This window comes from Homalodisca vitripennis, chromosome 3 (assembly GCF_021130785.1).
Source record: "Homalodisca vitripennis isolate AUS2020 chromosome 3, UT_GWSS_2.1, whole genome shotgun sequence".
Lineage (NCBI taxonomy): Eukaryota > Metazoa > Arthropoda > Insecta > Hemiptera > Cicadellidae > Homalodisca > Homalodisca vitripennis.
Window position 1 is genome coordinate 144,441,358 of NC_060209.1, and position 24,478 is coordinate 144,465,835.

The 24,478-nt window shown below is 32.1% G+C and overlaps 1 protein-coding gene across 1 annotated transcript; it reads right to left on the minus strand.

The window, feature by feature from the left end:
* Positions 1-315: 315 nt before the first annotated feature.
* Positions 316-23,575, minus strand: LOC124357627 (intracellular protein transport protein USO1). Its single transcript, XM_046809585.1, has 10 exons — positions 23,419-23,575; positions 19,148-19,261; positions 16,540-16,646; positions 14,682-14,836; positions 13,221-13,370; positions 11,300-11,488; positions 9,611-9,748; positions 3,742-3,830; positions 2,556-2,622; positions 316-2,083 (listed from the first exon to the last, which is right to left on the minus strand). The coding sequence occupies exons 2-10, from the start codon at positions 19,240-19,242 to the stop codon at positions 782-784; spliced, it is 2,292 nt and encodes a 763-aa protein (XP_046665541.1). The 5' UTR covers positions 19,243-19,261; positions 23,419-23,575; the 3' UTR covers positions 316-781.
* Between the last annotated feature and the right edge of the window lie 903 nt (positions 23,576-24,478).

The following is a 24,478-nucleotide window of genomic DNA, read 5'->3' on the forward strand; positions in this document are numbered from 1 at the left end:
TCTCTGCCTGTTGTCTATGATGAAACCATTCCTTCCTGTTATAGGACCATTGTGGCCAGGAACAGTTATGTAATTGAAAGTGACCTATGTGCTTCAAAAACTCATACCCTAAGTGAAACAGCATTTGTTAACTTATGTCGTTTCCTATCCTATCTGCTATGATAAAAACATCAGTAATGGTAAAATACCAATTTTTATTGTGTTTCATTATGTTTAAGTTTTACAAGAGTGTTCCATTTAAGTGATTATCGTCCCTGATGAACTGTCTTAATCTTACTGTTAAGGCATAGGGGCATAACTACAAAATTAAACACATTTTTAACAGTAATTCACTTTATTAACATTTACTTTTTCAAAATAGTTTGTCTGAGATGACGTATCGAAAGACATTTTCAATTTTCATATCAAAATAATATTTTATTTGTACCTTTAAATGCACATATGTTAAGGCATACAATATATAGTTTTTCCAGATAAATATTCATTTCTTAGTATGTTGTATAATATACACATCAAATGTTGTATATTTTGTATAGCTGACTAGAATAAGTTAATATTTCAACCATGAAAATAATAATTTATGAACAAATATCTCTTTACATCTAAAAATATAAAAACTTATTCTTAACTTTGGTGCAAAAGTATTGACTAGTATCATTTGAGCGTGATAAGTATCCTGTACAAGTTCCATCCTCTACAACCCACAACAAATAAATTTTAAACTGTACTTATATAACACTTTCAAGTTAAGAAAGGCTTCTCCTTGAAAAAAGGTTAAAAATCAGTCAAAGGGTCTGTTAAGTTCCACTAACCTTTCCACATCTTCACTGCGCCTTTCAGAGGAAGGAAAACTGTCTGTCTGTAGACCCACAGTGTCATAGTTGCCAAATAAATCTTTCATAAAATCAGCTTTGTTCTTCCTACCACTTTCTACTTCTGATAAATATTCCTTCTCTTCCCTTCTCATTTTTTCAACAGCGGGAATTTTCACTTTGTCATACACAGGAAGGCCTCTATGTAAGTTATCAATATTTTTTGAGAAGTTGTAGCTGTAACCATCTGATTTTCTCCGAGTTGGTTTACGGCTCGAGGACAGTTTCGATTCATCAGAGGAGCTAGCACTGCTCACTCCTTGGGCTTCCTTGTCAATTTCCTTCAAAGCTTTTAATAATCTCTCTTTTTGTTCCTCCTCAAGAGCAATATAATCCTCTGTTTCCCCAATATCAAGCTCATTTTTCTCCAATGCAGTGTAATACTCTTCCAATTTCGCTTCAGCAGCATCAGATTCAGCTTTAATCTTGTTATGTATATCATTCCAAGAGATATCAAGATTGTCTTGTGTTTCTCCATCACTGTCTTCATCAGATATGTTTCTAGGTGTTCCAATCATACCTTTGCACATTTCTTTTGCCGATTCCTCCACTTGCGGGTCGACTAACTTTTGTTTTCTAGACTTTTCCAAGAAACTAGATCCATTTAGAAGTTTTTCTTCCAACTCTCTCAACTCGTCTCTGATTGATTTGTGGGTTTCAATTTTCGCAGCCAAATTATCTTGTTTAATGTATTTATCTAGTTCTTCCGAACTTGTTACATCAGTTCGGCAAACAGAAACTGAATTTCTCCTTGTCTTCGTACTAGAAGCTCTGGACTGATCAGTTCGCTGGGTAATTTTCCCACTCTCACTCCTGTTGATAACTCCTGAATCCACAGAAAACTTACGACCTCTGCCACTGTCAGTTTGTGAGTTCAACACAAACTCACGCTTAGCTTGAGTCACTTTGTCTGACTCACTCCCGCTATTTTTAGCTAGGTCCTTTAAAGGAATATCCTCCGATGTGAATGACGATGAGTAATCTGGAGTCTCATGTTTTGCACTTGACTTCTTGTTAGTATTTAATCTTTTACTTGAAAGCTTGTATTGACTTCTCAGGTTTCTGTTTGTGATTTGGGGCTTTATCTTAGGTAGAATAGTTCCATTGTTGGTTTTCCCACTATCAGATGTGTTATTTCCATTTTGTGATTCAAGAACATCTGTTTCATTAGCCATCTGCTCAGTGCTGCTTTGCTCTGACGTTTGGTTGACCTAAATAACACACAATCATGTTATTATGAAATAAATACTACTAACAATTCCTGGGGCCTAAATAACATTTACATACTAGTAATGATTTAGTTATTTTTTATACTGTTATGGTTTATTCAGCATAAATTTCAAACATTTTTGTACTTAAATATTTAGGTATTACAAAACACTTTAAAAATGTAAATGAATAAAAAGCATTTGGATGTGTATAATATCTCTAAAATGAGACTTCCCCATACTTTCACAGCAAAAAATAAAACTTAAAGTTTGTTGTTCAAGATTGTTTGTTCTTTCAAATAGGTTCATTTGACTACAGTTAACTTTTAAATATCTATCTCATATACAGTAAATAGATATCAAAAATTAGGCATATCATGACATCATTAAACAATTATTAAAAATTACAACATGGTTTCTAATACAGATACATTAAATAAAAAAATAAAATATAGATAGATGTATATAAACTCACATTGTTCTTGTAGGAACTGATGCTAATTTGGTTGTTAGGAGTTCGAGGTATCTGTGAATGTGTTACCCTGCAACAAATTTTAAATAGATCTGTAAAAACCAAACAATATAAACTATATAGCATGTATTATTTTGAGCAGTTCAAGAAAACCAACGAGCAAAAACTTTACAGTGCTTTTAGTTGTGAAGAATTAAACATATCTGAAAATATGTTATCCGGCACAACATATCTGAAAAACATCAAGTTTTTATATATGATAAGACAGCTGTTTTGTTGTGGATACATAGCTGATATCTGATTACTTTACATTACTTTACATAAACTTTTACACATTACACATCTTTTTCCAATACTATTAATTTTGTGCCACAACATTTGGCATTAAATAACATACCACATGACATTTGTTCATTTAAAAATGCTGCCATCAAGGAAAAATGACAAATCTTGAGTTAAGTTTGGAGAGTTCTCCTTCTTATGAATGAATCTAAGAATATTAGTTACTTTTATGTTTTATAGACTTGATATTTTTAGTACTGTATAATAATACAACTTTTAAATCAAAAATAAACAGACTTCAATAATTGTACTAAAATCAAGGAACTAAAAAGTGAAACATTATTTTAACTTCACAAAATGAAAGTAACTCAAAACCAATACCAGACAAATTTTGAAAGCAGTGCCAAATTTTAAAAGACATATGTATTGTACAATGAATTATGTAGTTATACATAATAAACATTTTGCAGTCCTTCTAAGAGAACTCTTAATTGGGCATCAACTTATTCCAAGATAACTACCTTCCTTACTGTTGTACTGAAATATTTCTTGGTATCCATGAGGAAATGGTAGTAATAGCTAGTAAAGTACACCTCGACAACATATGGCATCTAGCTGGTCTTTATCATGTTTCAAAGGCTTGTTGGAGGAATCCTGATAAGTAGAAATATTTTCCAAGTGTCTGTGAGGTAAGTTATGTTTATGTCAACTCCTACATCTTATACCCCAGGTTATGTTTTTGAAATTTAAAATAGTGTAATATAGTATATAGTGTGAATTGTTTTTATTCATTGGTATTTACAAAAACAAATTGAGATAAACAAAAGAAAAAAAATAAGACAGTAGATGATTTAAGAAACAAGATCTGATACAAGAACAATCAATAGATATAGAAATATATCCTGACCTTGCAGTCTGCAGTGATGCCTGGCTCAAACCGTGACCAATTCGGACGTATCTAGATGGCACAATTGCACTGAGACACTTCTCTTTAGCCTGTAAACAATAATTATACCGTATAATATGATTATACATCATTGTTATCTGTACCTTGATAAATATTCAAATCTAAATTAAATTTGCGGGCACCTATACTTGCCATTTATGATGAATTAAGATGATTTTACTATTCACGTGTTACAACGTAAAAGTGGCTTTATAAGTCTTACAAATAAAAAAGTAATACAGTAAATACCCAATTAGCAACACGGGTCAACCAAAACGGTTTCATGAATGATATAATGTTTAAATAAATAACTGAGAAAAACAGTTTATATTTAACAGTACAAAACTGTGCCAACTCTCCACCAGAAGAGTGGGTACGTGTGTGATACATTGTAGAGCACTTTGAAGAGCATGACAAAGAAAAAGAAGTAACAATTACCAAATTAGAAAAAAGGGCTTCAAGAAATGCAACGCAAATCTCACTTTGAAAAGGGAAACACAATGGACAAATACACAATATCTGAAAAAATACTGAAAAACTCAGAAACACAGACAAGCAATAATGAAACACCAGCCATGAATACAAAACATGTATGTACTATCACAATTAGCCAAAATGAAATTACGACTTAATAAGCTGGGAGAACCTGAGTGTTACAATACAAAAACAAGATATGACATTTAACAAAAACTGAGGATATGACATTTGACAAAACTGAAGACCTGAGAACAGCCGCACTTCCAACTCCAATGACTTCCAGAACACCTAAACAAAGCAAGGACAGGAGGAAGAATTTCCAATCCCACACAAAAAATCAAAGACACAGAAAACGAGAAATGTTTACAGCACATCACTGCAAATAACAAAATACAGATCGAACCAAGGCTTAAATACAGAGTCACATACAACAGACCACACCATTAAAAAGCTCCGAACCGAAAATTCCCACACACGAAAATGAAACTTACAAAAATAATTTCAAAGTGACAATGGCCCCTCCTATCACAGCCACAAAACTCAACTCTGGTGAAACCATAGCTGACTTCTACTATAAGCAAACTAAAAAACTAAAACTGGAAAATGTAAAACAAAAATCGCTACATCCTCCACCACCTCTGAACAGTATTTTAAACCCTGAAACAAACAGACAATCACCATCCCCTGAAAACCCTAAATACACCCACACTACCAAATAACAGCCCTTTTTTAGAAGTGGGCCTGAAGGGAAAAGAAACACACATAACAATAGCTACACCAACAGAACAAAACGCAAATCTTAATCAATTCACTCTCCTTCACCAGAATATTAACTGGCTGTCAAACAAAATTGAAAGGCTAAAATCATTTTTTAAGCCACAATAAACCAGACTTTATTATATTAACAGAGCATGGACTTAATCAAGAAAAACTAGAAAGAACACAAACATAGAAGGCTACTCTCTCGTTGGAGGCTTTACGAGAAAGAACCACATTAAGGGAGGGAGTGGCAGGCTATGTTAAACAAGACCTACAAAAATTTGTAAAACTACTAGAAACCAGCTCAGATTGAAACTGAACTTATCTGTGAGTCAGCCCTTTTCGAAATCAAACTTAGAAAGGAAACAATAAATGTCCTCGGGGTCTACAGACCGCCAAGCACAAAGATAGACAATGCCATCGATATATTATTAAATGTACTGGACAAAGCACTTAGCACATACAAAAAATCATAGTCATGGGTGATATTAATGCCGACAATCTACAGGAGAACAGTGATAACACTAAATTAAAAGAACTTCTCGCTGCATTTGATTTGGTAAGGATGCAGCTCCCACCCACAAGAATCACCCATGAAACTTCAAAATCAATAGACTGGGTGTGCACTAACATAAACCCAGAATTAGTAAAAACATCAGTAATCCAAAGCAGCCTCTCTGACCACACAGCACAATTAACCACACTAACCATAGTAAAAACACTTTCCCACCAAAATTAAAACAAAGAAGAGAAATTTCAACAAAAAAATCAATAGAAAACTTCAAATCAACTCTAGCCAAACAAAAATGGGATGCCGTGTACCACTCCAACAACACTGACACAGCTTACAACATATTCCACAATATCATCCAAGCAACCCTTGACAACACCTGCCCACTGAAGACCTTCAAAAATAAAACATAACAAAACCCAGACCTGGGGCATTGAATGCACAAGACTCAAGGAACAGTTACATCCGAGCCCTAGAAAAAGAGCAGTGCACAGGCCGAATAGAAGACAAAACAGAGACAATAGCCAGGAAAAAGGACTACGACTTAAAGCTCAAAAAGCTCAAAAAAGAGTCGGTAGCAGCACATATAAGTAACTCCGAAATAAGCCCAGAGCCCTATGGCAAATAATAAACAAAGAGAAGACAGCCAGACACAAATCGAACAACCAAATATACCTTCAAATCAATGGAAAAATACTTCACAACCCTGCAGAAGTAGCAGACTGCTTTAAAACAAATTTTTCTCCTCAATAGCACAAAGAACTGTCCAAAACAGCCACTTAAATGCCACAAATACTACTAAGCCAAAATCCCTCGCCACTCACTAACAGCACTTTTCAGTTCGAACCAACAACAAAAGAAGAAGTGGAGAGAAAACAATAGACTCCATGAAAACAAAAACCTCATCTGGCCTAGATAACATCTCATCAAAAACTAGCAAAAATCTGTAAAGAAGAAATTTCTGATCCCCTAACACACATCATAAACATATCCTTACAACAAGGGATTTACCCTGAAAAACTAAAAAAACAGCAAAAGTAAACCCGAAATACAAAAAAGGACCAACCACCGACATGACTAGCTAACCGACCAATATCACTCATATCCACCTTCTCCAAAAATTATTGAAAAAATAGTACTAGAAAAGGCTTTTACAATATCTTGAGCACAATAACCTACTAACTAAACATCAGCATGGTTTCATGAAAGGATGATCCACAACCACAGCCCTAATTCAACTTATAGAGCATGTCATAGACAAACTGGAAGAGGGGGCCTCACTGCTACTAGTTTATTCTTAGACTTTACAAAAGCATTTGACTGCTTAAATCATAAACGCCTTCTTCAAAAACTAAAAAAGCATGGGTGTAAAAGATAAAACTGCAGACTGGTTCTGGAACTACCTAAACAACAGGAAACAACTGGTGGAAATCCAATTACACTAAAAACAATTTATTAGAAAAAGTTCAGTCAAAAACTGCCGACATGCAGATGGGAGTGCCACAAGGATCAGTGCTGGGCCCCCGGTCCTGTTCTACTGCTTACAAACGACCTACCCGACTACCTAGAGCGCATCTGTCACACAACCATGTACGCAGATGACACTGTCATAACAATATCTAACAAAAACCACGCAACACCTTGCCAGAAGTCTAAGCAGCGCCCTAATCACAACAAAACAATACTGCATCTCGAACAAACTTAGTGCTAAATGACAATAAAACTGTTCAAATAAACTTCTCCACCAGGCAAAAAAATACACATCTTCCAATCACTGACCTAGAAACAAAAAAACCAAACAAATCACCTTGGTATATTAATTGATGAACATATAACCTGGAAAGCACACACTGAACAGCTTTGCAAAAAATTAAGCACCAGCCATATTTGTAATACGCAGAATTAAACAGATTAGCAGTAAAGACGCAGCTAAAACCGCCTACTTTTCACTATTTGAGACACATCTCAGATACGGTATAGCACTATGGGGAGGAAACAGCTAACTACTGCAACATGGAGAAGATCCTCAGGCAGCAAAAACTAGCAATAAGAGCTCTAGAAGGACTCCAATACCAAGAAAGTTGTAGGGAAGCATTTAGAAAATTGAATATCCACACAGTAGTAAACTTGTACATCCTAGAAGTAATTCTGCATGCGGTACACTCAAGAAAAACTAGAAACAGAGACCTTCACCAGTATCACACACGCCATGTCCTTGACTTCACACTGCCTGTACACCGCCTGAGCCTCACAGCCAGGAAACCATCATATAAGGGAGCAGCCTACTTCAATAAACTTCCAGAATCCCTAAAGAATGAACCACCCAAACGTTTAAAAAAAGCATTAACTGCCTGGCTGCAAGAGAGACCCTTTTTACTCAGAAAGTGAATTTTTAAACTTGTAATTTAGATTAAGCTATGTAATTTTTATACAACCATGAAATCTGTACCAATGACGCATGTACTGTTCTCAACGAACATGTCAATAAAGTGTATTGTCTATTGTCTATTGTAGCGACTGCTGGGTAAATAACGTGTCCTTGCGATGATTCACTCTCACCATCCCTCAACAACAGTGTCAGCGCCCACCACCAGCGCAAGTTACAACCAGCCAGACCTTGTCACTATTATGGGGGGATTAAATCCCCCAATTTCATACACTTCAGGTGGTTACGCATTAAGTAGTAGAGGATGTAGTCAAAGAGTCTTTATTAACCATTGATCATACATAATGAAATAGGTTTCATCCAAAAATTTCAAAATTAAAATATATAAAACTACCTTAAAATTATATTAGCCTCTAAAATCAACAGTAATCTCAAAGCCAAAGAATTCTTTAATAGTGTGAAATGGAGTTTTAAGCAACCAGCTTAACATTCTAGTCCTAAATGTACTTATAAACAAAGTTCTAGTAGTCTGTGGTAATTTCTTGAAAAGTATATACCATACAGTTTGTCTGATTTGGCAGTTTTTGTTAATTAATCTATGCATTGGGATATCAACTTTTCTTATCCCACTTGTATTCTGGCACAATACTTCACATATACAAATGAAAATCCTGAGCACGGCCTTTGCCCAAATGGCCAGGACTCGTGGTGTAAGTATAAAAAAGCACTAAAATCTGGCGAAAGCTATGACCACAACCAGCATACCCATGTAAACCCCATTGTTTTCAAAGACATAAAGCTAATTTTCAGGGATTTAGCAAACCCAGCAGCAAAAAGGAAGTTGGAAGACATTTATGAAGAAGAGGAAGGTACAGAGCAGCCTGCTCATGGAGCTGGAATGTTCTAAGGTATGATTAACAAAAGAAATAAGCCTAGTCTAGACTTTAATTTGAATTTTCCGAAAGTTATATTTTTAACATTTTCGGTACACATAACTCTGGAACCATTAGAGATATCACAACAATTTTTTTTAAATTTATTTTTCATGTTTAATTAAATATTTTAAATACAGCTTTTTAGTAGTTCTTCTTATTATAAATTTTAAATCACTTTGTTTCCATAAAAACAATGCAATGCCTGTGCTTAAAATGTAGGGGAAAGGATGCTCTTTAAAATAAAATAAAATCATTGAGATATCTTTTATAGTTTTATTGTAATGTGTACTTGAAATCATACAAATTAACAATGGCGAGATAGGGTAATCCAGTTAAATGAACAGTGCAAAATAGGTCTTGCCCAATCTCCACACATTATTTACACTTGGCCATTAAATTATATGGTTTATTCACTTTAAATGGATTTTAAATACATCATATGTTTTTTAACTCTAATTTATTTTATATACGTTACTTTTCACTAAAAGATTTAAACTGATATACCTAAAGTCTTGCTTCAAATATAAAGATAAAAAACTTTTTTTTAATTTTCTACACATTGTTTCATGCAAAAATTATTATTATTTCAAGCAAAATTATTATATTGTATAAAATGTTGGCCCATTATAAATATATCATGCTTGTTATTTTTAAATATTTGAACTTGAACTAAAAATAAAGTCCTGATTTTAATAATATAAAGAAAAATACATATTTGGCCTTTTGCTTTGATTAAAACAATAACTTTTGCTTATGTATCACCTCAATTTGATCCTTAAGGTTCTCAATGGTTTGCATAGCCAGGGTCAACTTGCGCTCCACTTCACTACGTTTATTCTTCTCAGTCCCTAACTCGTGCTTATAGTTCTTTCTCTCCAGGTCCACTTTCCTGGTCAGCAGCTAGAACATGCCAACATAAAATCAACAAATAGTAGCAAAATATGGCACAAACTTTTGTCCTATAGATGTTAGACATTGTATTTCACCATTACCTACAACCAGAGAATTCTGGAGAGTAATAGGTAATACAATACAAACATTTTGCTCTAAACTATCCAGCATACAATGAGTACTTCCACAAGGCTCTGTCCTGGGATCAGTTCTATTCTTCTTACTGACTAATTACCTGACAGCCCAGAAGACTATATTCTAAACTGTCGTTTACAGATAGCACTTTCAAGAAGCCTGCTCTATAACCAAGGAGTACTGTTTTTCTAACAATCTGTACTGAACAAATCCAAAAGAAGTTCAAATGTTACTTTACCATCAAAGGTAAGAAAACAAATATGGCATTACTTAGCCTGGCATTGTAATTGATTCTAACCGGTCTTGGAAACATCATATCAACCAACTATATAACAAACTAAGTTTTAAAGTGCAAGCTTGTTTTCTTTTAACTCGTAATCCTTACAATAGGAACAATCTATGTGCAAGAAGTCATCCACTATTAGTTTCAAATACACAATCCAGATAAAAACATCCACAACTATAGGAAAAGTAAATAGAATGTGGTCTACCACTTCACTGACACTCTTTAGCAGTAAATCAACTTTGCTTGAGCGAAATTCTTCAACCAGTTACCATATAGAACTAGAATTCTAAAAAGTTAAAGAAGCGAATGGTGAATTCACTGCTGGAAAAGTCCTTCTTTTCCACAGAACACATCTGAAATAAGAAGACCCCCAGATTAAACCTATGTTATTGTCCAATATCATAGACAGAAAAATCACATGTTTATGAGCACTTCTGGTTCGAGTGAATCATATTTCTGATACCAATGTTAAGGTTTGCCTTGTTGCCACAATCAAGAAAATATGTCAAAACGTTAATATTTATGGCTATTGCAATTAAATCTAGTCTTAGTATTTTTAATGCCTATTTTAGTCATAGTTGATTTTGCCTAATAAGAAAATATGTCAAAAAGTGTATATTTATGGCCACTGTAATTTATTCCAGTGTTAATATTTTTGTGCCATAGTTGATTTTGCTGTGATATGGAATAAATCTGAATGTAAATAAATGAGATAGGCCTAATTAAAAGTAAAATATTTCACATCTGATGGGGATAGATGGTATACATGTGTCTTTAAAAGTTTTTAGGGCTTTTGTGAAGTTCTATCCCCTTATTACCCCCATTAGTTAGCCATTGCATTAGCCGCATTTCAAGTTACAGGTTAACAAGTTAATTATGATTATATTTCCTTGATTGATGGTATCAGCACAAAACCAATTTAAAATGTTCCTTATTTGAAAATATAAATATCCATAATATTTGGTATCAATTACTTTAGATTAATCTTCACTTTCGAAAGTCACTTAAATGTTATGAGAAATACCCATTGCTAGTATTTTAGAGCACTAAGCTAGCTTAACATGGAAGCAGTAAAATCTCTGCATATATATGTCTCTAGTCCAGTCTGCCTACACAACATGTATATGAGATAAGTGTACCTGGATGGTGTTGTGCTGGTTTCGGACAGTGTGCTGCAGCTCCTCCACCTGAGTAGCCAGAGCCTCTCGCTCCCCCAACTGCTGGTTGCGGCTCAACCCCAAGAGGTGACAATGCTCCTCTTGCAGACTGCTCAACTGCTGTTCTGCGCTCTTCAGTTTATCTACCAGTCGCTGGTTTGTATGCTTCAGCTGTAATCAACATTGCTCTCGATTAATAGATAGTATGAGGAAACAGAAGTAAAAATGCACTGTATTCATAACAAGTTATTCCTTCAACTGAACTGAAGAAAGAAAATCATTAATTTTCCTGCAGTTTTTGAGGAGAAAAAGCCTACATAAAATTGTAATCTCTAAAGGTAAAGATTGACTGATTCAGGTACACATGTCACATAGTAGCTAGTAGTAGTTTTACAATAAGAACCGATTTCACCTCATAACTTTGATGAAGAATCTCAATCTGACTCAAAGTCTACAAGCCAGTCCACTATAACTGCCAGTATATTTCATATTTGTAGCTGTGTTGGTTATTTATTTATGTTGCATTATTTACAGTTAATTTACTACAATGCTCAGCTTCACATGCAGTTAGAGCAACAAAACTCCAGAACCTTTGATGGGAATTACTTAACAATTTATGAAACAGTTCTGATTTACACTGCAGAATTTGCTCTTTTCCTATACATGCAGTTTCTTTGTGGGAAGTGACGTAGTTATGATCTGTTAGACTGGTTATGTATATTGAGGAGTTCTTTGACAGTTTATAAAAGCTGACATCATAACTTAACAAGTGTTTGGATATTAAGAGTGAATATATAGAAAATAAATCAATATTCATATTTTCATTTCCGATAAAAATTAATTTCATACATAAAGATTTTCTTATATTATTACAAAAAGATTCTATGTTAAAAATACCATCACATTTGGCACAGCTTTTATTTTTTTTGAGTTGGTTATGATATTTAATTACTTACATCCTTTACCAATTTAAAGTGCTAAATTGTTGCCAACAAAACATTTTAGTTAATCTTCAGCATGTGTATTTATATTTTTATCTATATGGAATGGATATATGTGTCAACAAGGATTTTGAGTTGAATCCATTTCACAGTCAATCTGACACATGATTCTTTTGATTTTGTGAATTTTATAAATCAACAGAATATGATGGAGAGTACTCATAACTTATTTAAAATTGTGAAATTTGAGTTAGCTCCAGTTCATCTTCCTCATATTGCAACATATGGAATTTGACGTCACAGACTCCTGGAATCTGGAGTTATATTCGTCCGAAGAGATAAATAATTTGGATGATGAAGAATCTCAAAATAAATTCTTTATATCATTTTGACATCATAGACACCTAGACTACAAAATACTATGTAATCTAGATGAAGAAGCATTTTCATTGTCTCATCACGAGCACAACTGAGTGCACTACAACATTTAAATATGATCTCTAAGCATGATGGAGCAACCGAGATTTCTACACATAACGTAACTCACCTAGTCACTTACAAATTTCTAGTCACTTACGTTTTAATTCAATGTTTTATGTTCTGACTGTACCACAATATGTCTAAATCCTCTAGCTCATAGGCAATGATTTACAGCACACAATAAATGGTAATATACATTACGCTAATGGGGCTGTGTGTTACAATAAAATTAGTGGGTTAACAAATTCAAAGGGTTACAAGATTTCTCTTAAAATAACTTTTCAAACTTTTAGGAATCAAAACATGTTTCTGTTTTAATGTAAAACTTAAATCATTTTTTTATAAATGACTATAGACCTTCTTCTTATGTTTAAAAATTGTTCATCGTTAGCAATTACTTTCTTTTAATATTACAAAGACTTTTAATAATCAATTCTCTCAAGATTGTTTTGTCATAAAAAACTTACATACTATTTTTATACCTGTTTCAATTTGGAGGTAAGTATTCGCACTTCTTCATTGTGAGATTGAATGAGTTGAGGAAGTCGAGCTTCATGGCCTTCATATTTTCGTAGAGCAACTTCTTGTCTCTTCTGTAGCGTCTTTAGAAAACGATTCTCATTGGTTACATCCTACACATAACATGCAATGTATGTTGTTTAGTAAATACAATACATGTAGGAGTGAGGTTAGACAGGTCCATGCAAAAATAAAATTACTTACTTTTTCATTATGAACAAAATTTATTTTTTTATCATAATCTCCTCTTAAGCTTATACACTTCATCCAACACTGTTCCAGTTTGTTTATATCATGCAAGTAGAAGAATTAGTCCAATTCCACAGAATAGACATTAATTTCTATGGTTATATCCTCATTTCAATACTGGAACTATCCACTTTTTTATATCAGGACACAGTTAGTACTCTGAGGGACGACACCAGAGTGTCATGAAATGCAATGCCACAATAAAACATTTTTTTGTGAGCCATCATGGATGTTTTTCTTGTAATGAAATATTTAATTGATCCATTATATTATTAACTTCACATTAATTGATCCAATAACAATATAGGCTATAATATGCACTGGTACTGTAACTGTTATACCATTTTCTAATTAGCAATCAAAGATTATTCCAAAAATACAGTTCCCATCCTGTCTGCCTTTTTTGGTACACCCTCTCCTCTACTACCCATTGACTGTCCAGATTGGTTTCAGGTGTAATGGATCTAAGCTTCATCCATAGTGAAAAAACGGTGACACAAGTCCTCTATATTCCGCATTACCTTCTTCCAGCTATAAAAAAACTATTTTTTTCTGAATGGTCCTCTCTCTCATAGATGCACAAATATTGCCATTGCTAAGTTCAGTAACAACTGAAAAAAGTAGAGTGTGCCCTCCTCAGATCTAAAATAATGAAATTATAACAAATGGAGAGTACTTTTAGCTTTTGAGGAGGTATCTTCACTTTAACCAAAGCAAGGCATTAAGGTTGCAGAAAAACTAAGATACGGCTATGAATAGCTATAATTATTTTTTTAATCGCACTAAAGAAAATTATGACTTAAAAATACAGGAGCAATACCATTAGCTACATTTTTTTAATACATTAATTTAATAAGATTTCTATTTCAGTAAGTTTTGGAGAAGGTTTGAACAACACTAAACAGAATCAAACAAATTATATTTAAAGAGACAGATCTGAGTAATTAGTGAAATTAGACATGGTTTTTAACAATGAATCAATTACATAGATGCGTCTGTTAATAAAGTGTTGAAAGTTTTGTCAAATGTGTATGAAAGTTAGGTTTTATAGAATTTTTAGACAAACTCCAATAAACAAGAGAAAAATAGATCAACTTTTATTTTACCTTGTTGTTGATTAAAATGTAGTAAGAAAAAGCCACTTGACCAAGATGTAAAATATGAAATATGCTTACATTAAGCTGATGCTGGGTAAGTGTAAGCTGGTTGCGTAGTTCTTTAATTTGAAGCAGTTTGGCAGACACAATACGTTGAGAAACATCCTTGAGCTTGGGTCGAGAGCTGGTGGCTCTGGGTCCGTACATGCTGGCACATCGGTACGGATGATTGGCTGCAAAATTGTTTATCAATCAGACAATATTATTGACATTGAGACCTCTCTTAAGCTGGAATCAAGAGGTTCATTGAAGCCCTTCTGGTACAACAGTTTTCATTTGTGTGGAGTTAAGGTTATGCTTGGAAATGTTTTTGAGGAAAGTTAGGTGTTCCTATCTTTTCCATGTTCATTCCTTTTTCTATAAGGATTATATTTTTCTTTTAAGTAATCATAGAATATAAATAATTAATTCTTTTTCATTTGTTCTTGTGTCTTGTGTTTTATACATTTCATCACTTGACTACAATTTGAGGAAACAAGTGAGCGCAGTGAGCCCGTGATTATGGCAAGTAAATTTACAAAGCAATACACGAGACACTAAATGCAATTTTTATGACAGAAAATCGTCAATATCACATCCATTTCTCAGTGATGAGGTATACGATACTGATACGATACAAGACTGGATCAGGAAAATAGTATGATATAACGGACATGGATCGGATATCAGAAATATCTTTATTCAAAGTTTACACATGGTGCACACGAATGGTGTCAAGAATATAAACACAATAGATATATTTAAATAAATAAGTGGGTGTTTGTAAAGTCCACAATAAATCCATAAAGTTGGTAAAAAATAAACAATATTAATGAATAATTTAGATAAGTATAAAATAAATGGTAACAAAATCATACAATCTTTATCCATTATGATTTTTTTTTATCAGAGAAGGAATATAATGGTAAGTTGGTTAAGTAATTTCACAATTTAATTTGAAAAAATGTAGTCTTTTCCATTAATTTTAAGTAATTTGGAAGTATAATAAAGGATTTTGCACCCATATATTTTGGCTTTTTACAATAGAATTATGAAAATCTACAACCATATTATTTATATTTTGGGTGTTATAATTCTGAATTTTTGAAAGCAAGAACATGTTCTATGCTTTATCATGTGTCATCTTTACATACGGATGACAACTGTCATAGGTTAAGTATTGAGTAGTATTAGTATTATTGATGTTGATTTTAGTTTTTAATTTTCAATAACTAGACTTTTTCTTCTGGGGTTTCATCAAGGATATTGTGTATATACTTCCTATGCCCGCCACTCTACCGGAACTTGGAGCAAGAATCTATGCCGCCGCTGAGCAAGTTAGACCTGCAAGCCTAGTGCGAGTTTAGGAACAAATCGACTACCAATGGGATATATGTTGGATAACCAACTGAAGCCACATAGAAAACCTTTAGTTTATGGTACAGAACATTTGATGTGTTTTCCTTTAAAACAACACTAAAATCAGCACTGCACCTTTTTTGAATAAATTTATATGAATTTTCAAAGTTGTAAAGTCATTGTTGAAACACCCTGTATACATATTTTACACTTGGAAACTCTTGACAAAAGTACTTGTAGTGTGAGTTAAAAGTCTCAGTTATAATTTTGGTATCAAGTTAAATTTAAAAATAGATATGGTATAACATTAAATGCATAGAAACAAAAACATGTATATTTCATAAAAATTGACACCCAATTCTACATTTCAATTACATTACAATTCTTAAAAACATTCCTTTTGAAAGATAAAATGTACAAAATATTAAAGTAGCATAAAAACTAAAACTAAAACTACTCTGATATTCATATAATTGTACACAATAGTTTAAAACATTTAATAATAAATATATAAATAATTCTATAAACATTAAGTTACCAAATAATGGATGAAGTTGATTTTTCTTTTGAAGAAGTCTTTTTGTTTGTTGAACAGACTTTAATTCGTCAAAGGAAGGAGGACTAGCAGTTATTTCTTTAAATGACCTGAAACAAATATTTTCACTAAAAATAACTTTATAAGGCATTCACCAATTCACATAAATTTGCACTAGCAAAAATACACTTAACAAACATTTAGTTCTTGTTCTTACTACTACTACCCCTAATAACAACTGTGAGCAGATAACAATTACCTTTATTATACCATCATACAAGAATATCATAGCATATTTTTTCTATTTTAATCGATTGTACTAAAATTTTACATGGCCATTCCCGTGGTCCCTTGGATGAACATAGGCCTATTCTTATTTCGTAAATTCTTCCGGACTACACCTCACTGGTCTTTAAAGCAGCAAAAATTCCCACCTTGGTCTCTTAAGCTGTGTAATGTGAATTCAAGGAGCCAGTTAAATGTATTCAACTGAAGTGTAAACATTGTATTATGACAGTATGACTACAGTACATGTTTGATTATTTTCAATTTGTTTACATTTATAGAGTGAAAGCATAACAAAAGTAATAACACTTCTTATTTCAACATTGTGGCAACAAGTAAAACCAATTTATTTATTCTGGGTCACAGAGCAATACAAGAGACACTAAATGCAATTTTTATGATAGAAAATTGTCAAGGTCACAATGCATCCATTTCTCAGTGAGGTAAACGATACTGACTAGATACATAAATACTGATATAATTCCTAGACTTGACCAAGGAAATAGTATGACATAGAAAACATGGATTGGGAAGCAAGTACTTTACTGTATCGTATTATTTTTACATATGGATGGCAACTGTCATAATGTTAGTATTAAAATGTGTCAGTATTATTGATGTTGATTTTAGCTTTTTAATTTTAAATAACAATATCTTTATCCATACAATTTAGAAAACTATACTGTTTGAATCCAACCGCACAAAATTAACATAGGTATATATTTATTCTTTCTCGAGGCAAAATAGTAAACTCCAATTTTGTTAGAAATATAATTGATTTGAACAAGAAGTGCAAAACCTAAAATAAGAATTGCTCAAACTTTTACTTAACTTCTGGTCCTCTTAATCATGAACACTGTAAAATGGTTACCTGATGCACAATATATGACTAATTCCATTTTTTTTAATATCACAGGACTCTCATATTACATCACAAGTGCTTTCACTAAGAAAACTATGAACTTCAACTTTGGAGTTCCTCTAGATTGATCTAAAATAGTTTAAGTGTTACTGAAATCATGGGAGCTATTAAGACAAATACACAGAAATTTGCATAGAAATTGCGGCCGAAACCTCAGGTATGTGCTAGTTATTTCATACATTTTTTAATCCATTAACCACTTATCACGGTACCGTCTCGTGGTAGCCCACAAATTCAAGTGGATGAATATTTTTAATATTAAAACCTTTAATTCTATTTCTTTATTTGTACCATCTATCTATTAATTAATACCAAATAGATTAAGAAAATAATCTATTTAGTGACAACACACCCATCTGACTCAACAATGAGGTTAGATCAATAGCCAGCTGTAAAATTATTGCTTGAATGTTTTACAGCAGTTGCTCATATTACTAGTTTAATACGTTTGTAATTATTTTGTGTTTAAATAAATTGTATGTTTACGATTTTTGACGTAATATTACGTTCATACCAATTGCGTAAAAGTATGCTACTGACGTAATACTACACATCGTTGTATGTTCCTGTTTTATTCTGTTGTCAGCCATAATATTGTGCAAGAAGCATATCTATGTCAACCACAGGTCATACAAGTAGTTCTAGCATTTTCTATTAGATATCAGCACTTCCTTGATCCTCAGTCATGAGTGTTTGCACCTTTGTGATTCCGCTGTAGTCGCACAGTGTAGACAGCTACTGCATGTTGTTGTATGTCATCCATCCTGGAGTATTATTGCTTTATTCGTGTTTATTGTACCATGGAAATATCCAACGCACAAATAGACAATTGGCATTATTTGCATGATGATGACACAGACACAGATACTGAAAATGACTTAGTGTACGATATAAAAAACATAAATTTAAAAAGACACTAGAAATAACTTTTTTGCATAATAAATTACATATCTAAACTCTACAAACCTGTCTCTGAAAAAATCTGCAAACAAAATTCAGCAAAACAACATAATTTTAGAAACCGTAATGGAGTTATGTAAGCTTTTGTCTGTTGAATAATTTACTTGTGAAGAAAGTAGAAACATACTTGGGGTAAATAAATATATGTGTATGTCTCTCTCTGTCTGTCTGTCTGTGTGTGTGTGTGTGTGTGTGCCCGTGCGCGCGCGTGCGTGTGTGAGAGAGAGAGAGAGAGAGAGTGTGTGTGTGTGTGTGTGTGTGTGTGTGTGGTGTGTGTGTGTGTGAGAGAGAGAGAGAGAGTGTGTGTGTGTGTGTGTGTGTGTGTGTGTGTGTGTGTGTGTGTAACTGTTACTCAACAACTTCAACATCTTAAATGTCCACTGTAAAAACATTACAAAACATTTAAAAATCTTCAAATTATAACCTGAAAGTAAACTAAACTACCTGGAGGGGTCGCCATCAGATACAGATTTAGGTTCAGATATATCGGTCATAACTCTTGGAACAGAAGTTTTCCTTTCCTCCAATACACTCAACATATTTCATATAAAACAGCACCTGCAACACGCAAAATAATAGTACAGTTACTTTATTAATTGTTAAATTAACCTAATCAAGCAGTAATAAATTGTCAATTCGTTTTCTGGCAGTCCCTTCTGCTGCAATGTTACGATGCTTTTTTAACATATTAACATTATCAGGTATCCAAAAATTAGCATTTTGTAGCGCATTAGTGTAGTGTGTTTATTTTTCTGTTATTGTGTACTATGTTTTTCATTTACACCTATAATGAAACACTAATGATTACCTGACAATGTCACTGTGTTGACAAAACACGTTATAACATTGTAGCACTAAGGAACTATCACTAATTAAATTTACAATACATGAATATAAATGCTATTCTAGTAGGAAATGTATTTTAGTCATACAGGTAAACTTATTAACATACAGTAATTACATGAATGAATAGAGGTTTAATGTTGTGTCCCACTAAGGATTATTTAATAAGTCTTTACAAAAAACAACACTAAGTAAGCACTAGTAGCATTGAAACAGATTTGTTATATACTAACGTTATATCTTACTAGACTCCAGTCAGAGTTTCAGTTGTACCCTTCTTGTGGCTTCATTTTAATTGGAGCAGTAAACTATTGCTCGTAGAAACATTTTTGAGCCTTAATTAAACACTTTTATTTAAAAGGGTTAACACCAAAGGAGATCAACGCTGAGTTCAAGAATGAAGTTCATGATACATCTGTTTCTGTGTTTGGGATTGTGTATAATTGGGTAAATGAAAATAAACATGATCATACATCCATCCACAAAATGATGAATGTTCCTTATGTTCAATGGAAAAGACTGCCCCCAAAATTATTGACAAAACCTAAGTGAGTGAAGTATTGGAGACCATAGTAGTCTCATAAAATACAGCGTGTTCAATATTGCGTAACAAAAAAATCTCAGCAATATGGGTACTGAGTTTGCTTTCAGAAGAGAATAAATAAAATCCATGATCAACTCTGAGATAGTTTTTGTGCTTTTCTGTCAGAATCCTTATGAGTTTTTGCATCAATACATAACTATGGACAAAACATGGATACACTACTACACTCCAAAAATAAGTTAAAACAACTTATATATTTACCATAAATTTGAAAACATTTTATATAATTATTTTTTCATTCAAAATAATATTTAAATTTAAATTTACTCTTGTAAAATTTGTTACAGCCACTATTAAATGGTCTTTCCATGAGTCAATCCATTGAGAAATGAGATCACTGTTAATGAAGTTATATCATTTACCAAGAACTTCGAAAGAACCTATATGAAGACAGAATTTTTTTTCATATTAGCTTTAAGCATGAGTCTCTATTATGAATTCAATAAATATTCTGTATTACTGACACTGTCAAAAATTTTATTTTTAAAACCAACATAATCTTTGTTCATATATCAGTTTTATTTTTCATAAATATTATAATTTTTTAACAAAAAACTAAGGCAATAAAGGCACAACAAGAGAACAAACGACTCAGACTTCTGTTTTGGAGATCCCCTAGACTCTTCAACCGACAAATTCAAATCCTATTTATGCCTTTGAATGGAACGATTTATTGTAAGATTATGTACCAAGCTCAGGTGTTAGAACTGTCTAAAGAGTGAATTGTCGAAATGACCAATGGCTTAAAGGTAACTTCAAAATCACACCACTGGTCAATCAGATACACTGTTTGCAAGGAAAATGATCATTCAGCAACACCCCATGGGTAAAGAACGATAAGCGGATCCAGTTTTAATATCGCTTATTATAATCATCAATACTTATATATCGGATAACAAAACTATCAATCCATATCAACGTATCTGAAATACTAAATTCAAGTCACATTGTTCAAATTAATAGAAACAGTTTAAATTTAAACAATTACGAAATGTCATAAATAATAAAGGGACCATAATCATTAATCAAATAATAAAACTAAGACAGGTGATAGGAAAAATGACATTTAAATAATAAAGAAAATTGAACAACAAAACAAACATCTTGAAACTGAGAAAGACATAGTAAATCATCTTTTGGCGTTATTTTTTAAAGTTTTATAAAGTTAACTATAGTTACTTATAGAACAAATTGTGTTCAGAATGAAAAAATGCATATACAGTTAGTTGGTGCAAATGGTTTAGTTATTGTTCAAATTAATACTATTGGTTGATTATATCGATGGGTATATTAATTAAATATCATCTGATAATATTGCCATAAAAAACCGGGTCCGCTTATCGTACTCTACCCCACCCCATACCAGGAGAAACCACATTTCTTCCTTATCTGATTGGATACATTTTTTTATAGTTAATTTCAAGACACAGGTGCTGTTCTCTTTCTTTCGTGGTGAACATTGTGCTAGTAAGTGAAGTGATTCTGCAAGTTTTATGTTATGAATGCACTTTAAAGAAGGCTACTATTACTGTGTCAAAGCTGGGCAGTAGAAACACATTTTTCGAGTCTACGCACAGGCCTTTAAGGCCCATGTAGGTTCTTTTCCCATACTATATTTAATTATACAAAAATTATGTAGTAAATTAAATACTGTTTCACTAGGTATGTGTGTGTATATATATATATATATATATATATATATATATATATATATATATATATATATATATATATATATATATTTTAATTTCTCTCAATATATAGATTTATTTCTTTGTGATTGAAGACGTTTTAATATTATTCAGTGTTAAATTATTTAATGTTAATTATTTTGAATTGTATTACTTGAATATTTTTGTATATTTTATTACCATTAAATATCCAAATGTTATATTTATTTTCTTTTTCAATATAAAATATTTACTTCCATTTTTCAGTATTTTGTGGAAATAAATGTAATTAGATTTAATGGATTTTTTAATTATTTGTGTAGTCAACCAAGTGTGGCAGCCATTGTCCTCTTGTTAGTAGAATATGTAATTTTTTCAGCTCTCTCAAGCGTTTTTAATCAGCTTTTTTTGGAATTTTTACTGATCTAATTTTTACTATCTCAAGGGATGGTTTAAATGGTCATTCTGAGCAATTACTTGGTCAACCCCAAACTTTTTCATATTTTACTACGATAATCTAGAGATGTATGTGAAATTAAAAAAACATAATTTAGGTCCCAGAAAGTTAACGTAAATGAAAAATAATACTGAAATGAGCAGAATTTTGATCCAAAGGAACAATGTTTTTCTTAAATTTCATTTATATATAAATAGAAAAACATCCTTCAATATATTACATAAATTCAAGCTCAGATCAGATGAGCACTCGTAAAACTATAGCACTTTCATATAGTAAACATATTTCCTTTTATAGATAATAACAGACAGTTGAAAGCTCGTGGAGGACCGTAAAACGGAGTTTCAAAAGTGGCATATCAGCTGACATGCTTTCAGATCATCTCTGTGAGTATTTGTGTAGAGAGAAGTATGGTTTTCTAGAAAAGATGCTTCAACAACTTCTCGAAAACAGTTAATCATTGCTACACAGAAAAAAACATATAAATACTTAAGCATATTTCATATTTCCTGTTATAAATGTTTTTTATGTTGTTATCATTTCATTATTATTTATGAGTTTTTTCCTATTTCCAGTTCCAATAGTATGTTTGATCTTAGAGCTTATTTATTATTTATAAGATTATCATTAGGTATGTGTGCTGTTTTAGTTATTTTAATTTAAAATATGATTGTGATTATGGCTATAGATAGTTTGATATGATTTATTATTCAATAAGTACTGATGATTGTACCAATCGATATTAAACACCCGGTCTGCTTATCGTACTCTAACCTACATTTTTTTCTTTTTCAGGTGGCTACAGTAAATATTTACCCTGATATGTGCAGGCTAACATAAATATATAATGTAGAACAAAACCACAATTTATCTAAGTGTGGGAACACAAGGCTTATAATTTTGCAGTTTGGCTCTGGCATGAAAATATAAAATAATATCAACAGTTTCTCTTTTAGTGTTATTTAATCATACAAGTGGAAAAAACTGTAAAGAGCTTCAGTATTTATTATTATTAAACACTTTATATTGATTTATTTAAATTAAACTGGTTTATGAAATGCTTCTGTGAATGATTAATAAATGAAGTGTGCCATTAAATTACTAATGTCATAAAACTAATTAAACCCAAAGTGATCCATACCATTCCACAAGATGAAACTGTGAATTATTGTGAGGAACTGTTTAATGATTAGTTTATTCGATATACACTAAAATTTAAATACATTATTGTGAAAGAAACATTCAGCATAACTGTCAATATCCATCTTATTTGTTTACAGTTGGCAACGATTTTTTTCAGTTGCCAAGATTGGAAGTCCGTCAAACAAAATGCAGTGTTATAAACATATAAATAAAAAAATTCAAAGTATGTTCTATTTCACCAATAACTGTTTTGTCCAACTGCCTGCCGTAAAAAAGATTGTTCAACCATACATTGAAATATAAATTTAACTTAGATCGACATTGCCCTGGCCTTCCATCTCGGAGGTAAAGTGACCTCCGTCACTTGTGTTATGTTTTTATGATATGTGTGAAAGATTCGTGATGTTTAGAAAATGTGAACTTAAACTTCGAGATGTGATTATAATAGATTGATATTATTGTGCAATACAGTTTCTACTATCATTTTACTGTATATATTCATTATCATCCAGTTAGTAGTATGAATGAATCCATAAAATATGCTGTAAGATGAATAATGTGAACTAAGTTGCATATCTTCTTTTCCTATCCCATATATTAATGATCTTGTCTGGGAAATCTTCTGGAAGAGTTCTCATTGTAATAAACGTTTTCAAGTACAATTTAACAATATAAAAATTGTATTGCATTAATCAAATTTAAAATATATAATTGGAACCCTATCATGAGGAATTTCCAGGGGAGATCGCCAACATGTATTAAAGAATTAAGTTTGAGTTCTTTTTATGGTTAGTTTAATTTACTACTTTAACGCAAGTACTTTAGTATACACGATAAACGTATGGTCGTTGACAAATTATGATATATAAATATATGTGTAAATATGAGATAGAAAATTAAATATGCTAGTTATTCCACGTTATAGTGGACTAACTATAACTGTAAATAATATAATATGCAAATATTATATTATTTTTCTGATTGTTTAAAATTAGTGTTCTCCCATAATTATGTTACTGCTTTATACTCCAAAATGATCTTTGGAAATGGTTTGAAAT

What these genes read in the sequence shown, in the direction of transcription:
- LOC124357627 (XM_046809585.1), bottom strand. Translation starts at nt 19,242, where the DNA reads ATGTTGAGTGTATTGGAGGAAAGGAAAACTTCTGTTCCAAGAGTTATG. An exon ending in TTACCCAGCATCAGCTTAAT is followed by an intron (nt 13,371 to 14,681) that starts GTAAGCATATTT and finishes TGTTATGTGTAG; the next exon opens with GATGTAACCAATGAGAATCG. An exon ending in ACCAGCACAACACCATCCAG is followed by an intron (nt 9,749 to 11,299) that starts GTACACTTATCT and finishes GGCATGTTCTAG; the next exon opens with CTGCTGACCAGGAAAGTGGA.